A 20,300-nucleotide genomic window follows, 5' to 3' on the forward strand; every position below is an offset into this window, starting at 1 on the left:
TAAATTTGACTGACCAAATATGCTCATCACCCAAAACAAGTTCAGCGCCCCTCAGCATACACCCGTTCCAATTAAGAAACAATGACTTCATATAGTTTATTACATCTCATATTTCAAAATGCAACAGATTGAGAATTCCTTTGATAGTCCTTGAAAATCAGAATTTTAAATATAAAACGTGTTCCCTGACAAATATGATCTCAATCGGCAGTTTCTGGAAGCAGCCGAAACGATCATCGCCTCTGGTTCCTTTTAAAAAAGAACTGAAAGACAGGAAATTTTATTAAAGCCAGGAAATTTTATTAAAGCCTTAAAAACGAAAGACTCAACTAGTAGTATTCATGACATAATGTATTAAATATTACCTTACCTAAATATATTGCTATTTATACTTTTATTGATACTGTTATGGAGTACACTAACAGTCCCTTCCCCAGCTTTCATTGTTTATTTGACGAAGAGTTCTTTATTGTAAATTATTTACTAATTTTGAGGAATAGTTCTTTCATCGTTTGTATTTTGCTGCCACCAGCAATGTCGGTTAACAAAAAGAAGTGTATGCAATACAGTGTCTTTGATTTGTTCAATCGCCGAAGGCACCTTCTATAGCTTTGTTTATTTTTATGAAACTTTTCATTTTGAATTCTAGGTCTAAATTGGGATTGTTGTTTATAACTTTGACTTGGCCGGGAAAAATTTTGATTTTGTCGAGGATTATAATTTGGATTACCTGAGTTGTTAATGAATGGCCTCCTTGGTATCCAGCCTTGATATTGTGGCCTATACCCATTAAATTTGGATTCTGGTAATTTTGGTTTAGTTTCAGTTTGGGTTAAGACCGTAGGTACATCATGTATCATTTTTGAAACAATTGTGAGCCATTCAATTGGGGGTTTTGGGTTCTTTTAAAACTGTTTTAATTTGGGGAGGCAAACCTATAGATAGGCCCTCAATTATATGATCATCACTTAAATTTATTTTTCGACCTTTTCAGTAAAATATGAATTTAGGTCTTTAGCTTGGCCAGAAAATTTTAAATTTTGAAAATTGTTAAAGCCAAAGGGAGGTGAAAAATAATGCTCTTGAAAAAATTTCAACTATTTCTTCACATGAATTACAATTAAGGCAGTTATTAATATACAATTTCAAAGCTGAACCTTTAATGAATTTTTGAAAATTTCTAACTTTTCATTCGTCATTAAATTTAGCATCTAGAGTTTGTTTTTCGAAATGTTTGAGCCAGGATGTGAATTGAACACCAATGTCAGGCTCAAAGACTAGTATGTCTGGTTTATCTTGTACACTTTGATCCATACCTAATGAATTGAATGATAATTTACAAAAATTATCTGTATTGCTTTTGGCATTTTCATCCATTTTAAATTTAATTTTTGCGGCTCCGTAAGGGCATTCAAATAACCAAAATAAATTTTAACAATTAAATATTGCATTTAAAAGTAAATTAAATCTCATAGTTGCTTACCATAAACACTAAAACAAAATTTAAATTTTACAAAAATATTAAATTGATTCTAATTCATAACATATATAATATAATTAAAACGAAACTAAATATCCTATAAAATTTTTATGCTAGTCATGTTAAATCAATATATTAAGAATGAAATTCCTCAAAGAAGTAAATTTCAAAAACAGTAAATAAGTTTTTAAAATGCAAAAATAAACAATGAAAATAAGATCATTGAATAAAAATTAATAATCATTTCAAATGAAATAACAAGAATGAAAAAAAAATTTCAAAAATTATAATAATTTAAACACCATTTATTATTGTATGTGAACTTGTTCACCGTGAATTATCTTCAAATCATTAACTTTTTAGCTTTCAACTGCCATAGAGACACAGGGAAAAAATTGTTCACCATGAATTAATTATTTCACTTATTCACTTTTTTGATGAACCACGCGAATAGGTAGAGGCACTATCATAAAACATTTTCACACGCGAAGTCACCGCTTCAGGTGACATTTTTGGTTTTGCACTCTTTCACAAATCATCTTCCGTTGAAGGAAATCTCCTTTGAAGGACTCCATCGTCCCTCAATGAGACCGACAGGCAGTAAGCAAGTAGAGCCTCAGCGATTCCGAAACTACTACATAGCACTTGAATCATTCAGGTAGGCGGGAATCAAATCAGGCAGCGTAAAAATTCTGTTGAGGCAACTCTGCCGGACACATGAAAGAGGAATGTCTCAAGAATACCTTCTTTTAATTATTTTTGGCATCAGATTCGTTTAGTCAGGAATAGAGAGGATATTTCCCCCGAGCATTATCTGTTTCAAGAGCAATGTCAGTTCAACATTCAGACAGCAATGTCAATTCAGCATCAGTTTCGTGATTCAGCCAATTGTATTTATTTTAATTTTTGAGTTATATTTTGAAGAAGCATTTTAGCAATTATTATCCTGCGCCCGTTTCAACAGTTCTTATAATCCTGCTCGACTTGTAAAATGATGAAGTCGGACCGAGCAGGAAAACAGACACAGGATTTTAATGAAATCCGAGTACATAACTTTTATTTGATCATTCTTAGTTGAGTGGAGAGAGAAAAGTGATGTTTACTCCATCAGCAAACAGTCTTTCTGGTAGGGAAAATCTTGCAAAGAAATCCGAAAATGTCTCTATTTAGGGAAAAGAGGGAAATCTCTAAGGTAAAGAATAGGTGTAGAAATTCTATTTTGGGACTTCAAGGCTGAAAACATACTATTGAATCATAATTAGATTTATATTTCAAAGGAGGAGTTATTTTTAGAATCTTGTCTCTCTTTCACTGCCATATTAGGAAGCATTAAATGATCTTCTATAATGCGTAGAGTTACAAAGGTATGTACGACTGGAACCTGTTTACATCGAAATCTGTAAGTATTTAATGCGAGACCGATGGTTTTCGCATGTCTCTTGCTGAATAACGTGTTCCAATAAACATCTGCCGGAACCATCCGGAGATTTGTCCACACCCCCTCCCTTGTGGAGTGGGGATGTGAACTGTTATAACCACCAGCCTAACTTTAAATAAACATTTTTATAGCATATTATGGCTTTTGACTGCATTATTAAAGATAAATACAACAATGATAACAGTGATGTAGTCCTGTTATATATCTCTCTATATATTATATATATATACACTTCACTAGAGGGTTCCGCCCCCTGCTCACTACCGCTCGCCAACCCCCGATAATTGCTACGCAATTACATTTTCGTTCGCTTCGCTAACAAACTTAAAGTCGTTTTCCTGGAGATTAGCTGGCAATTTTTCTGCACCAACATCACATAGAGAATATGATAGGATTGTAAAATATCAGAGGAACTTATTATCAACATTCGAAACTTATATAGAGCAATTTCAATACAAACAATATTATAAACTTACATAAAACGAGGAAGTAATATTATTTAACACATTACTATAGGGCAGGGGTGGCGAAGCTTTATGCACCAACGTGCCATTTTTTCAAAAAATTGTTTAATGAGGTCATAAACGTGCCATCAAATAATTTTGACTTCTTGATTATTGGGAAAATAATAATACTAAATTTTATCAACTCAAAACTCTTTATTTACTGTTAAAAAAGAACATTTTGCAATGTCTCAATTATGCTTGTAATTCAACCTAAAGTAACATTAGTGTGACTTCTGTTGTTGCAGATTAGAAGACAAATGACTTATATTAGGTTGTAAGATGCTAGTTTAAGTAGATCTGTTAATGTTTTTTTGCTAGTTATTTATTTTTAGCTTGTTTTTTACAGTTATCGTTTTTTTTGGCATTAAATTGATAATTTTTTTTGCTAATTGTTTATTTTTTTGTTTGTTTTTGTGAATTTTAATTTAATTGTTAATATACTTCATAGTGAACTTTGTGATCGGTGGCGTGCCCAGAATATTGTGTCGCGTGCCATAAATGGCACGCGTGCCATTGGTTCGCCCTCCCTGTTATAGGGCATTAGCCGGAGATTAATCTCCGTATTCGAAGCACGCGTGGTAGAGACTAACTTATAGGATGCCGGACGCTCCCTTAATTGTAATCTATCTTTATTATTTTATGAGTTATTAAACATCAAAATGGGTACGGAACTTTATAAACACCCTGTATATACAGGGTAACAAAGAAATATAGGGATCATTTTTGAATGTTTATATTTCCAAAATTTATTACATAAATTCAGCGATGCTTCTCATCATGATAATAGATTTGTCTACAACGCTTTGGCCATGATTTTAAAGCCCGCAAAATGATTTCCTGGGGGATATTCTTCACCTCTTCTCTAATAGCTCTTTGAAGGCCTCTCAATGTAGAAATTCTTCTTTTATTCAGTTTGTTTTTCAGATGTCCCCATAGGAAACAGTCGCATGGTGAAGCATCAGGACTGTTTGGAATCCATTGTTCTGGTCTCAGGAATTGCACTTGCTGATCTGTTAGGAATTTCTGGGTGACCTTAGATGCATGCGATGGGGCACAGTCCTGATGGAACACAGCATCACCATTAGGGTACAATCTGCAGTAATCATCCTTAAGAAAGGGCTTTAATATCTTCTGTATATAATACTCAGAATTTATTTTGGCCCCAGGTTTCACAAACCGAGGTTTGGTCACACCATTAGCGGATATGCCCATCCAAACCATTACGCCTTTGGGATGAGGCCGTGTGGTTGATGGTCTCGCCTGTTCTGCCCGCGACTAAGATATTGAACTTTAGATTTAGCATTGGTATCAGATAGATAGATCCAAGCTTCATCAGTTGTAATGAACTTTCGCCATCTGTCCTTACGGAGAAGCTTGTAGAGGGGCCATGAACGTTGCCTCCTAATCTGCACCGATCTCTCACTTAAATGATGACATTTAGGTTTTTTATGGCATTTTTTCTTCAACTTTTGTTTTAGTTGATAGCTTACAACTTGCTGACTCACGTTATGAGCTTTAGCCATGCATGCCTGTGTAGGTGGATCCGGTTTTTATGTCATCTTATCAAGCTTCAGCAAATCTGATTAATTTAATTTGCTTGGCCGTCCACTTCTTTTTGGTTTTGCATTATCTTGCATCGATCAGAGTTTTGAATTCTTGATGCGACTGATATGGCTGAGTGAAATCGCAATACCTTTCTTTTTAAAATGGGTTTGTATAATCCTGTGGCTCCAGCGAAGTTCTAAAAATGCTTGTACTTGACCAATTAGCTTTTTGTCAAATTTCTTCAAAGGCATTTTTGTGATTTTATGAAATAGTATTGCAATTGAAAGTTTAATAGCAGAGCTTTAGATCAGTAAGCTATATATGTAAAAAAGATTTTAAAACTTTAGTGGTAGATAGCCACAAAAGTGATCCCTATACTTTTTTGTTACCCTGTACATGCTCTACGAATTGGGCCCTAAACCTCCTGCTATATAAGTAACAAAATTATAATTAGTTAATTAATTAACTTCAGTGAGATAACGCAAAACATAAATATTTTAAATAACAGGAAAACTAAAATAACACAAATTTTTCGCGATATGCTGAAATTTCTGAACTATGAAAAGAGAAAAGAAACATTTATTAACAAAACCAACAATCAAAAGTCTATTACAAACAACGGCAATTTTTTTAACGTTCGGTTTATGAGTGGTAATTCTGCCACAAAGTGATAAATCTTGAAAATTTCATAAGAGAAAACTTGATATCACGTAATATGTTAAAGGTAATACTCAAGCAGTTTTGCAAACTACAGCATTAATGTAATTTTTGAGTTAAGATTTTGATTATCTAACAATGAAGAATATATCACATCAAAACATTTTTTAAAAATTTTTTTAAGCAATTGCTTAGAATTTTGTTAGTTAAATAGATGTAACACAAGATGCTATATAAAATTTCGTTCAAATATTTTAGAATTTATAACAAATTTAAAATTCTGAAAAAGCGTTCACAAAAAAGTCCCGGATGCAACAGGTTTTTAATGATTGCTTTGATATAATTTTTAAGTTATTTTGAGATACTGTAACAAAACTTACTTAGCACCATTATTCTGAAACTTTAAAAAAGTGATAATGACAAAAAATTTAATTTAAAATTATTTAATTTCTAAATTAAATTTTAATTTATAAAATTATGCGACTATGATGAAGAATTTTGGAAGTCATTATGCCTACAAACACAGTGTATTTTAATTTGTTGTTGACGTATACCTGTTTAGGCAGAAGGGGTGCGATTGTTCTTGTATTTCAATGGCGCCATCTATGGCCAATAATTCGACTTCTGCCACACCATACGTCGCACCCGTCATTCATTCATCCACAGATCGTAATTTTGACCTGAATCAGAGAACGATCGATCCAGTACCCCCAGAAGTTTTGATTTCTTATGGGAACATGGAGGACTTTTGCGGCTCGACAGATTTAACGTGCATCAGTCACTTTACTACACGGGGAGTCTTCTACCGGCGGGGTTCGAACCCACGAGCTCTCGGACATGGGCCTAGCGCCTTACCGACCAGGCTATCCCGGCCGTATTTTAATTTAATAGCAAGAAATAATTTTCTAAATACAAACACTAAAGATTAAGTATAGTTGACGCCTATAACGTACTTAATCCTTTTCACACACACAAAAAAAAAAACAAACAAACATTAAGCTATGTGCAGTAATAAGTGTTTTCCTGCATTGAAAGTTTTTGATAAATTAACAGTCTGGGATACCCTGGTTGGCCAGCCGGATGAAGACTTCCGTGTAGTGACTGGTGCATGTTAAATCTGTCGAGTGACTAAGTCCTCCATTCTCCTATAACAAATCAGTACACTTAGGAGTACTAAGTTGGAAATGGATCGTTCTCTAGTTCAGGTCAAAATGACGATCTGTGGATGAATGTGTCCCCCCCCCCTATAAACTGTGTGACAGAAGTCTAATTCTTGGCCATATATAGCACCACTGAAATGGCATACAAGAACAACAACAGATTTAACAAATTACAAAAACCTTTTTGAAAACTTAACAGATTTATGATTTAAAAAATTCCTTTTTCGTAAAAAGAACTGTGATTCTATTTGTGGCTATAAAACCATTTTACTAATAATTTTAATTATATAACTCAATATCAATTTCACACATTTTATTCTTAATTCTACTCGATTTTGTAAAAAAATTTTCATTTAAAATTGTTGTCATAATTTAGTTAAAAAGTTATTAGGTGTTTTTAAATAATATGTGTACTTAGCAAAAACATTTTTATGATAATTGATCACACACTGAATTGATAACTAAACCTGAATAGAATGACAAGAAGTGTAAATTAGTGAATATTTCATTGGATCATTACTTTGTTTTTATAAAATTATAATCATTATAATTTTATAAAAACACAAAAATGGAAAAATTAAATTAGTATGTAAAATGTTTTTTCAATTTGGAAACAAGATTCAATATTTTGTTAAACATAGCAATAGAGTTCAATGCGTTGATGATCAGAAAATTAATAAAATACAGTGAATATTGTAGTTAAATACTTTTTTGAGAAGTAAAATTTTTATAGGGTCCCTAAATTCATTAATAATTGTGTGACTATGAATTGTTAACTTCATTTGTTCATGAATCAAAGGAAAAAGAAATGAATAAAAACTATTTGAAATGACAAATCTGAATTTAATACACTAGTATTTATTGAAGTAAAAGGCCAGTCAATTAACTTTTTCTTTTAAAAATTTTGCTTTTATAAATTATTCTTACACCTTTATGTGAATTAAGAGTACTGAAAAGTTTTATAACAAATCAAGCAAATTAAGACTACAAAAAGGTCTTAAATACTTTGTTCATTCAGTGGAAGGTGATTTAAAAAATCACAAATCTTTGTTAAATTCGTGAATTGTTCTGAACCCACATGGAAATATTTAATTAGACTTTCAAGTATTCTGCTGCTACTGATCAATGAATAGAAACCATGTGACGGAGAAAGAAAAAATATTATTATGCATTTAATATTTTTTTTTACCTATAAAAGTTTTGATCAGGGATCCCTCCCTCTTAACTCCCACCCCCACAACAACAAAGGCTCATACAAATTTTTTTTATTTAAACAATTATTTGGCTAGATCTATCTCGATTAGATTCCCAGTTTAAAATATTTTTTATAACACTATTTACAAAAGAATTAACATTGTGAAAAAGAATTTTTAAAAAAAAGAAGATTGATATGTATATCTTACATGCAAAGTGTTATATGTTGTTCTCTTTAAAAATTATATAATTTAACGATCCATTCGATTCAGGCTGTTGAACTCAAATTAAATGATAGTAAACACTTTTTAAAGTACTAGATAATTTTTGAACATGGATTAATTTGAAATTTCAGAAATTTTTTAAAATTTTATATATTTTACATATTACGAATCAAATAATTCTCTATCTGGGTGTCAATTTTATGAAAAATTAAAAATATTAAATCACAATATAGCTCTTAGAAAAAAAAATTGTTTAAAAATATCTCTTTTATCATATCACAATTTAATCATATAAAAGCATGCAATAAAAGTATAACATTTAAAAAGGTCTAATTTTAGGGGGCAACATTCGTTTCGGCCCATAGAAGGTCCTGTGAGAGATAAAAAATAATTCAATATATAGAAAAATCGGTATTTTATTACTTCAATGCATACTATTAGTTATTGTAATTGTCTCATACTCCAATTAATTTGTAATTAATTGGATAATTAATTAATTTGCTAATTAATAATTTAATTAACATTCGTTTCGGCCCATAAAAGGTCCTGTGAGAGATAAAAATAATTCAATATATAGAAAAATCCGTTTTTTATTACTTCAATGCATACTATGTATTAGTTATTGTAATTGTCTCATAATCCGATTAATTTGAAAATTAATAAATTATTCAGAAAATTAATTAATTATTAATAAATTGCTAATTAATTAATTGATTTGCAATCACATACTCCAATTAATTTGGAAAATTTAAAAAAAAAAAATTTAAAAAATTTGATGTCAAATTATTTTTTAAAATTAACCTAACAGGTTTTTCTGATAAACTACAGATATATAAAATTTTCGAAATCAATTTTGACAGTAAATATGCATTATATAATACGTGAAAGTACCACAAATTTAATTGGAGTATGAGACAATTACAATAACTAATAGCCTGCATTGAAGTAATAAAATACTGATTTTTCTATATATTGAATTATTTTTTTATCTCTCACAGGACCTTCTATGGGCCGAAACGAATGTTTCCCCCTAAAATTATTCCTTATAAGGCATACATCCCACTAGCTTATTTTAAAATTGGCGAGTCACACTTCCCTAGTTTCCCTTGTAAGTCTAGTACCTCTTCTTAATATATATGTTTGCTAATAATTTGAGAACGGGAACACCGAAAGCATGAACAGTGGTTAGATACATTAATTCTATTAAATAGAATCAGAGGTGCCAAAATTAGCTATTAGTAATTAAAAGTACAATAAGACAGCATTTTTGAAATTCAACAATTTCAAGGTGTATATGTTACTGTGAATGATCGCTGTTGACAATCACAGTCGCTTTGGTAAATGTTCGAAATATATACTAGTTCTAGTTAGGTGCCACTGCATCAGTACACACGTTTTTTTTTTTTTTTTAAAGGTCAAGTGCTACTGTCCAGTATGCATTTAACCGGTACTCTGAACACTGACATTTCTCCTAATCTATCCTCAGCAGATATTAAAATATCGAATAAATAGAATAATATCAAATCGGATCTAACAAATATTTCGGACATTCACCAAAGCGACTATGTGATTGTTGACATTCACCAGTGAAAGTCGACATTCCCTTGATTTCGGTCATTTACGGTAACATATATATTAAATTCTAATAAGTACATAATAGAGAAATTCCAACATAATTTTATTAAGTATTAATTTTTTTTTTATATAATAGAAAAGGTACCGAACTAAAAATTATACAACACTTAATATGTCATTATAAAATTAAACTAATTACTTGGAATCCATGTGGTAGTTATTAATTAATTGGAGTCTTTTTATAATTTGGCATTTGAACCACTAAAGATTCTTGCACAGAACAATTCAGACTTGAGGATAGTTTTTTTTCTCTTTTCTATAAAGGAAAGATGAGATTTCTTTGCCTTTTTTCACTTATTGTTTTAGATTTATTTAAGGAGTTGAAAAAATTTATCTTAGTTAAAATGCAAACAACAAATTTCATAGCTCGAGGAAACTTATGTTAGGCAGGCTATTACGGATAATCTCAAAATTTGTAATTTTTATTGCTCAACCATAAGACTGCAATGTTGTCCATGAAATCATATTAATTATGGATAAGTCACAACAGTTAGTATTTCCATTGAATTCAAAGACAGAAAACACACATAATAAGAAATTATTTTAATTATGACTACAATTCAAAGCAGGTTATTAAAAATACAAAGCAGAGAACTTCTCTCAATCATTGATTGGCAGATAACAATTTTTTTTCCTTCAATAATAGGTTAGAAATATAATTTATTCAAAAAATTAATTCCTCTGATATATATGTCTAACAACTTTTTACAAGTGCAAATATATTTACCATTTGACATAACAATTACCGCAGGTTAAACGCCTTTTCAACACGAAACAAATATGCTACATTTCACCCATATAAGGAATGCACAAAATTTCCAAGGAAAAAAAACAACATTTAAAATACAGTTTTTGCCAAATCCTTATCCTAAAGGAAGTCATCTAGCACTTAGTCAAAAGAACCATTGCTGATTTTTACACACCCAAGACCAAAAAGTAAAATTCTATTTCACTTACTATAGAGCATTTCTCAAAATGTTCAATTTAGAAATCTCCTAATATTAATGATCCACAAACATTTCACTAAATTTTAGAACCGATCATCACAGTAGTTTATAAAATAATATTAATTTCATGATAATTGTTGCGTAATGTACTAAATATTTTACACATAGGGAGTTTCATAGACATCAAAATAGAAAAACAGCCGGTCATGATTGGCAGTAAATATGCTTGAAATGTTGTGAATTATGTTTACTCATAATTTTGAATAGTAATAGGTATTTCATTCGTAAGAAATAATTGATTTTTTAATTATTTTAGAAAGGGAGTTCTGAATAAACTGAACAGAAAAAGTGGTTAAACTGATTTCTATAAATGAGGCTCGCTTCATTATATATTAGTAATATTTATTTAAATATTTAAGCAAGCAAAAAATCTGTGCAAACATTCTATTTAATAGGGATTTTTTTCAGGAAACTTAGAATTTGAAGGAATTTTCTAAAATGTACAAAAACCAGGAGAATTTTTTATTAAACAAGGAGAAACTGAAAAAATTCAGCAGTCTACGCGAAAATCCAGTAGAGTTGGTAGCTATGGATTATCATAAAGAATAAATTTGTGAAGAAAACTATCAGTTTTGTGATCTTTATGACTGTTTGCTATTTAATGAGTAGGCAAATGGCATTTTGTTGAAATTTTTTTATAAAAATACTTCAAGCCATTTGCAAAATCAATTAAAGGAATGATTGAGTTTAACATACTTCATAAATTTTTTAGTTAAAATAGCATTGCTGCAAATGTTAGATTTAGAAATGTATCAAAACATTAAATTTTTTTACAAAATCTTTCACACAGTGAAATACAAATTATACAGTGCTTGAAACATAAAAATTATTTTTTGGTGCTACATTTATTTAGTTGCCAGCACAAATGCTCAAAATTTCCTTTCAATTAGAAACATTTTGTTAAACATAACAAACTTAATTTCCCAATCTAGAAAACAATTTGAAGTTGGGAACAGTTCTATTATCATTTCAGTATTAATTGATAGTATACAATTTTAAGCATATTGCAGAGAAATTTTTACAGGAAATGAGTGGCTGCAAAATAAATAGTTTAACTTTTTGTTACAACAGTTGATTTCAAAATGGGTCATTTTACAGGCTTTGAAAAAAAAAATAAATTATTTTAAGTTCTACGTTCTCTCTAGCCCGTGAGAGCACCACAATTGGATAAAATGAGAAAATGCATTCTGAGAATGATGCAAAACAAAAAATTTATTTTTAAATTTGAGTTACGATTTATATAAATTCTTTTGTAAAATCTTGCATAAAATTACCAATTAAAATCATAAAGAGTTATGGATAAACAGAGTAACAAGTGCTCCAAGAAAAAAAATGACAAAAAAGAAGGAACACATAGACAAATTCATCTTGTGCATTCCATACATAGAGTTACTCAAAATAAAAAGTAATTAGTCTTGTTTTATGTATGTACAGGTAAATAATGTATCACACAGATTGTGATAAGTTATTTCAGTAAGTGTGATTGCAGGACAACCAGTCCTTCAAATTAATTGATTTTAGCTGTGAGCAAAATTGTTCGAAAATATTCCAGATTCCAATTGGATGTGAAGAACGGGCTGACTTCCAGTAACATTGGTGCTTGCCATTGGGGGTGGTGGGGGAGGCTGGCGTCTTGTATTTTGCTTTTGTCTAACCTGGTTTGCTATAAAAGAAAATAGAACACATTGAATAACCTAAACACGCCACAAAAACTACACATAATTTCCTGTATACGGAACCCTTACCTACAGCAAAGGTTCCCAACTAGTAAGGAATTTTATAGTTTGAAGAGGGAAATGAAGTTTGCATTATAAATCAAGAATATTATGACTGACTGTTTTTTAAGAAAATTAATTTAGGGTATAAATTAGCAAGCTCTGATGAGAAACTTAGTTTAAAATCTATTTAGTTTGTCTGTTTAAAAAGCTCAGGGCATTTTATCAGATGCATTTTTTGCACTGCAATTTCCTTCTGAAACTCATCATGGAAGAGAAATAAGTCGCAGAATTTTTGTCTTAATGGTGCGAGTCTTAAACCTTCAAATCAGAAAGCAGTTTTTGTTTTGCCTTTGCAAGTGCTATTCTCCATATCCAAGAATGAATGAAAATGACAGGCATCCCAGTTCTGAGTGTTTGCATGGCTCTTTATAATGGGCAGTCCTTACGATTGACTTGGTTTTAAAGTACATTTTTCTTTATCGATGAACACATTAACGTAAGGAAAAATATAAAATTGAAAAAGTAGGGTTTTAAATGCTGGGAGCTAAATTTCTCTCCTGCACATCACTTCCCTCTAAAATCATCTAGCACTATCCCGAGAGAAAGAGCCTATCTCTTTTATAACTAGTTCCTTCCCCAAATGATACTCCCCTTCTCTCACCATCAGGCCAGGGATCAATGACATTTGAGAGGGAGTCAGAACGTCGACAAAATTTTAATAAAAAACAACTAATAGCACAGTCTTTTTTTATTACTTGAAGTATTAATAATTTATTTTACTTAATTATTGGTTTGTTTACATAAAAAAAAACTATGAAAACATTGATTTATTAAAATTTTCCTCGATTTTATTGTTTAACTTTAAAATTTGTTTGAAGACTGGAATGTGCTTCTAGAAATATTGAAAAAGGGGGAAATGGTACAAAATAGATTGGGAACCATTGATCGATTATTACAAAGTAAAAATGAGTCTGTCATTTATAAAAATCAAATCTATTTTGAGAACATATGATTTTATAACGCGGATAATTTTATAAACCAGAAAGGATCACTTTATTAACAAAATTTTCAAAGCTACACTTTGCAAATACATTAAAAGCTAAATTGATCGCTACATTTATATTTTATTTTTACTGTTTCTAGATATGACATTTTAATTGGATAAGTTCTTTTTTTTAAAAAAAATTTAGTTTTTTTTTTTTAATATTAGCATATTTGTTTGATTAGCAAAATTTAAAGTTAAAGATTTTACATGGTTTGAAAGATTATAAAAGTTTTGTAACTTTCAGCACTTTTTTTTTTGCAATAAAGTTCATTTTTTAACAACAAGAGCTTTTCTGATATTTATTGCAGATATATTGGGTGCACAAATAAGTTGCCGCCATTCGTCACAATATGGCATTACCAGAAGGTTATGTAGAAATTGACTGTTGTTAAACGTCTTATTGTAAGTTTGTTCATCTCGTAACAACATAACCTTAAAGTTTTCGTGATTTTGTATTAGCATTACGTAATTGTTTTTGTGCAAAAATGTAGTTTTGTGCCAAATAAGCGTCATTAGCGGGAGCTTTTGATTTCCTTCTTTAATTTGAAGAAATCTCCAGTTGAGGTACATCGATAACTCGAAGAAGCATATGATGAGGCTGCTTTAAGAGAGAAGTTGGCGTGAGTGGTTTCAGAAGTTTAAACATGGTGAGTTTGGCGAGGTAGGTCGAAATTGTACGAAGTGACAAGGAATTGGAAGATTCATCCCAAACTCAAACAGAACTTGCTCTTACATTGCAAGTGACTCAGCAAGCAATTTCACATCGTTTAAAACTGTTTGGAAGGATCCAAAAACAAGGAAGTTGGGTACCACAGGAGCTGAAGCCAAGAGACATTGAACCTCGATTTTGCATGAAAATTGACTTTGCCATTTGGAAAAAACCACTTTATTTTCTCTGATTTATTAATTTCCTTAAAAATTTCACTTACCTCTTTCTTTAATTGTGTCGGCATACGATTTTCAGTTTTGAGCGTGATTTCATAGTGTTTCCCAATACTGATTTATTTATTTTTTTACCCTCCCCGTGCGAAGAACGGGTATTCAACTAGTTAGAAATAAAAATGTCAAATTGCAATTTATCCAATCTTTAATTTGTTTAACTATTGAAAATAAAAATGCATGTACAATTAACTAATAAAAAACACTTAATGATCATCTTATTCTTTATATGTAAAATCAGTTTTCATTTACTTCCTTTTTTACTCTTCTTTTACCCCAAAGCAAAAAAAAAAAAAAAAAAAAAAAAAAAAAAAAAGTTTTGAAGCCTTCTGTACTCCAAGTTCATTTTTTAGTTTTATATGAATAAGACCGAAATTTGAAACTGTTCTTTCGAATGATACTCAACCGTATAGACCAGAGTGTTGACCTAAGTTATGACATATAACTTAATAAAATAACAAGTAATTAAGAAATTAATTTTAATAACTGTACTAAATATTCATAGTAACTCAACTAAAATCTTAAATTGAGTGATTTAAAAAATTTAAATTAACTCATTTAATCAAATATTTATATATTTTGTAAATTATAAATAGATTACTTATAAGGCAATATATTACATTTATGATTTACAGGATATATTCGTGGACATATAAGCACGAGTGCATATAAATCTCAGTCCCTAATATTTCCTCAGAATAAGGTTTATTATTTTTTTTTAAATCAAAATTTTCTCAAAAATGTTTATATCTCTCTTTCTTTTAGTACAATAACTTTTTAAAAATATTTTTGGGAAGTAAAATTTATACAAGAAAAGAAATTTATTATGATTTTACAAAATTTTTGAATAAACGAGAATACGTTAAAAATTATAAGAAATCAAAATATATTGAAATAGTAAATTAAATTAAAGGTTCCACTCATAAACTTCAGGAATTCTAATAAATACACAAATTGACATTTAATGTTTTTTAACAAGGAAAAATTTGGAAAGTGACAAATTTTTTAATACTAAAAAATTTTGTAGGAACTTTTTTAGACTGATAAGTTTTCTTTGGACTGCCTGAATTTCCCTCAAAAACTCGGTTCGGATGGATTCGGTTCATATTCTGCTAACCTGCGCAACATGTAAGTCATAATAACAAGCATTAAGTATCAAGAAATTTATTTTTTAATAAGTTGAGATCAGACAATTATTGGCGACAACTTTAGTTTTACTTAGTCTAAAAAACCTGAATAATAAATAATTAAAATCAATATTTAGATTGATGATAATTAACAACTCATTGTTATTAGTTGTAATATATTAAGAGTACCAACCCAATTAATAATTTAACAATTTTGGCTATATTTTTAATAAATGATATATCAGGGTGCATATCCATATTTTTCAACAAAAAATAAACACCTTTTAAGTACTTTTTAAGCATTCAAAAAATATCTTTAATCACTCACCAAAAATAATCATAATTAGGATCAGTAATAAAGTTATTTTTTTCTATCATTTAAAGTTCTTAATTTATAAATATAAAATCAATAAAATTCAAAAACTTTACATAATCATGATAAAAATAACTAGTTTCTGATAAATATTGGAGAGAAAATTGTGAAAATCAAGCATTTTTTTTAAAATTTAGGACGACAATCGACACAGCAAAGAAAAAATCTATTTTTAAAATATAGAAAGTCAAGCACTTTTTACAAACCCAGAATAAAAAAAGTACCTTTAAGCACTTTCAAAAAATGTAAATCAAAAATAAGCACTTTTTAAAAATGCTATGCACCCAGATAATATAAATGTTAATTACAGTAGTACATAATGCAAGTATTGTGCATGATTTAATGTCTAATAAAATGTCCCCAATGTTAACAAAGAAACTTGTCCCAAGTTGTCAGATTTCGATAATTTTTGACATGTCTAATCAAAAGCCAGTTTTTTAATGTCAAAATCCAAGCTTGTAATTAGGATATGCACACTAATAATAAAAATTTCCTCTTCCTATTGTTAAAAGTTCTTCATAAAAACATTAACAAAATGCAAAATAATTTCTAAAGACTTACATGATCATGATAAAATAACTAGTGCTTGACAAAGAACTCTTTTCTCGAATTTTAAAGATATTCAACATTAAGTGGTTCATTTTATTTTTAAATTAATAATTGTTGAATTCCATGCCAACTGAAACCAGTAGTAGAACAGAGGGGAAATCACACAGGTATTTTATCATAAAAAATGTTTTATATATATGTGAAAACAAAAAAATTGTGCAATGTTTAATTAAATGGCATGATATTTCCCTGTAACTATTTGTCAAATTTGCAAAATGTCCCCTCTGTTACATTGCATTTTTTGAAGTTAATAAAAATGTGTAAGCAATTTTAAAAGTCTAATAACAAATTATTTTACCTTGAAATATGATAGTTAAAAAAAAGTTACAAATAATGTTTAGGATGTTCCAAATCACAGAATATAGCGGAAATAACAGTGCATGTCAAAAATGAGGAATTTTCTTTGTCCCCTCTGTTACGGATGCTTTTAAGGCTCTATTATTATTTTACGCAATTAAATAAACATTGCACCTTAAAGTAGCATATTATTGCACAATTTTTTGTTTTCACACATATTTAATAAATTTTTAGGATAAAATACCTGCATGATTTCCCCTCTGTTACGCTTGGAATTCTACAATTACTTTATTTAATTATGTAAAAAAATTAATTCAAAATTATAATTCAACTATTATTTAAAAAGGTTATAGAGTGTATTTTTTTAGATTGAATCAAGAGTTATTTATAAAAGCACATTCAACAAAACATTAAAAAGATTAATATTATTGATTATACTGAATTTATAAGGATATGTAAATAATTAAGCAATAAGAAAACTAATAACAATTTTTGAGTAAAATTTATAATTTTGACTTATATAACAAATGTAAATTAGAGAATTGCCCCTAAAAATGTTTATGATTATTATTTGTTACTTGGTTCAATATTTCTTTAATGAAATGATTAAAAAAATTTAATAATTTTGAAATGTAAATACAATGAGTATTGAAGCTAAAAATTTTTGTCAGAAGTAAATTATTACAGGTTCCCTACATTCATAATATTTAACAAATCTGAGATAAATGAATTTTTTGATTTCAATTGTTTACAAATAAAATCATTAAGAGATTAATTGAAGTTTTTAAAATGACAAACCTGAATTTTTTTTTTTACATAACTAAACATAAGATTTTTTTGCTGCTTTTAAAATATTAAAAGTAATAATATAATAATTAATAAAAAGTAATAAAGTTCAATAAAAAATTATAAAAACATTATGCAATTGGTGGACAGGTAAAAATATTAATCTTAAAATTCTTAATTAATTCTTTCATTTACTGAATAAAAGAAAGATGGAAATTTTGAGGCGATAAAGCTTTGGGATTTTTCACTGCTCTGGGGATCCACATGAAAATACATAATCAGTGAATGAGATCCCCAAGTCAAGATAATGGTACTGAACTATAAATAGAATCTCACGACATTTGCTCGACGATGGCGCATCACCAACGATGAAATCAAAAAGAGAAGTAAAATTTTCTATTGCTGTTAGGGGAAAAAATTTGAAAATGCTTAGTTGGCCCCCGTAATTAGCAAAAAATTGAAAGATTTTTGCTGTTCGATACCAGAGGGTGGAAATTGAAATCCAGAATTGAGAATCTCTAGCAAAATGCCACAAAGTTGCACATGAGAGGGCAAAAATCCTTCAAACAGAATCCAACTCAGTATACGCATATGGGGATCTGCAAGTATTTCATCAAACATGTAAAACAAATGGTGTTTTCATACACTACGGACCAAGGGTACGCCGAAATAGATTGCGATTCAATTAATTGTGAAAATGTCGAATAGAACAAGGTCTTTTTGAATAATTCATGACAAAAATAAACACGGTAAAGAAAAAATATCTTATTTTGAAAAAGGGGAAATTGAGCACTTTTTAAAAACACCCACTGAAAAAAGCACCTTTAAAGGCTTTTAAAAAAGGAAAGTCGAAAATAAGCACCTTTAAGCCCTTTTTAAGAAATGCTACGCACCCTGTAATATGTTTTGTATTTGGATAAGTAAAAAAAAAAAAAAATTATCATCTGATAGTCTATAAAAGATGGAATCTTTATCCCATCTTTTATAGACTTATAGTTAATCATAACCCTGCTGAAAAAGCTGTGTGAAATAATCAAATCCTCATTAAAATTCCTTCATTCTGGGTATTTTCTAAGTAAAATTTTATTGTTAACAATTTTTATTTTTTTTAGAATGTAATAAATTACTTGATTGTACAGTGTGTTTGTATTTGTTAATTATGGTTTCATGTCATAAAAATTCCCTCTGATCCAATTCATGAAAACTTATTACACTCTTTATAATTGTGAAAAAACAAGAGCATACCCAAAATGAAACAATTTTAAAGTTTATTTATTGGTAACAGTATATTGTAACCCTATTAATATTGTTCAATTTTGGGTATTCTAGTTTTTCCCCAATTTTAATGAACATAATAAGTCTTTATTTGTAGAATCATGTCGATAATCATTATATGCTGAAAAAACTTAATGATAATCAAACTCTAATTAAAATTACTTCTTTCTGATAAAGAGTGCAATCACTTTTTAGAAGTTCATCTTACAAGAGTTCACCTAGTTAGCAAAAAATCTAAAATAAAGTATTTTTATGCAAACCTTTACTGGGATAATTTTTCGTTGAATTAGAAAATCTGTCAGGTTTTGGCAAACTTTGTGCTGGATGAAATTTAAACCGGTCTTCAAATTCTAAAGAAAAAAATGAATCTCAGTATAAGTTCACAATTTATAAAAATATTAGCAAAACATTTGAATAATTCTAAGACAATTAAATAAAACCAATTTTAACACCTAATAAAGTGATGGTTATAAGAACATAGAAAATTTAAAAGTATACTAAAAGTACAATAAAAAAAAGCATATCACCTTGAATAGCTTTAGTTTTAATGATCCAATTTTCATGTAATAAGTGTCAATCCTAGTGGTTAAAATGTTGACCTAATGCTAATTAATTAGCGTTATTGAGTAATGAAATCAGAGAGAAATATGCTTTCGCTGAAAAAACATGTTCTGTATGGAGGTATTTGTTTGACTATCAAAAATAAGGGGGATAGCCACAATCTGGTAAAAAGAGTTTCAATAGGGATGAAAAAACAGGTAAGAAGGGTGATCAAAAAATTATATTACTAGATCAATTTAATTTGTTGTATTTCACCATTTCTATTGAATTTAAGGAAACTAAAACCTTTTTTGCTTAAAACTATAACATTCGTTCATTCAATAAAATTTTTTTAAAAATCTATTTAATCATAATCAAAAGGATTTTGATACATAAGGTATGCTAATCTTTACATAATTTAAACCTATGTCATTTTAGGTGCTTTCATTTAAATCACACTAGAGCTGTACAATGGTCTGGGAAACATTGTGGATCAGAAGACAGGTCATAAAATTTTTTTTTTGTGAGGCTACTTCCTCAATTTACATGTAGATCAGAAGGGGAATAAATTTTTTTTCCAGATTCCTATACTCACGGTACTGCTTAGCGACCGACCACAAGACTTTCGACATAATATGACACATTTGGTGAGTTCACAAACGTAGTTTAATATTTTCGCTTATCAGATAGGCTGATACATCAAATAGAATTTTTGCATGCATCACATTATTCATGAAGCTGATTG

The 20,300-nt window shown here is 29.3% G+C and overlaps 1 protein-coding gene across 2 annotated transcripts in view; it reads right to left on the reverse strand.

Annotated features, from left to right (window-relative positions):
• Positions 1-10,367: 10,367 nt before the first annotated feature.
• LOC107444906 (uncharacterized) overlaps positions 10,368-20,300 on the reverse strand; it is a 31,825-nt gene continuing 21,892 nt past the window's right edge. For both annotated transcript variants that reach the window (XM_016059172.4, XM_016059173.5), the window contains exons 5-6: positions 19,276-19,365; positions 10,368-12,509 (exon numbers count right to left, since the gene is read on the reverse strand). In XM_016059172.4, the coding sequence (XP_015914658.3) occupies positions 12,364-12,509; positions 19,276-19,365 (236 nt within the window). In that variant the 3' untranslated portion in view covers positions 10,368-12,363. The remainder of the gene's footprint in view (positions 12,510-19,275; positions 19,366-20,300) is intronic.

This window comes from Parasteatoda tepidariorum, chromosome 6 (assembly GCF_982258835.1).
Source record: "Parasteatoda tepidariorum strain Cologne lab strain chromosome 6, Ptep-v5.0, whole genome shotgun sequence".
Taxonomy (NCBI): Eukaryota; Metazoa; Arthropoda; class Arachnida; order Araneae; family Theridiidae; genus Parasteatoda; species Parasteatoda tepidariorum.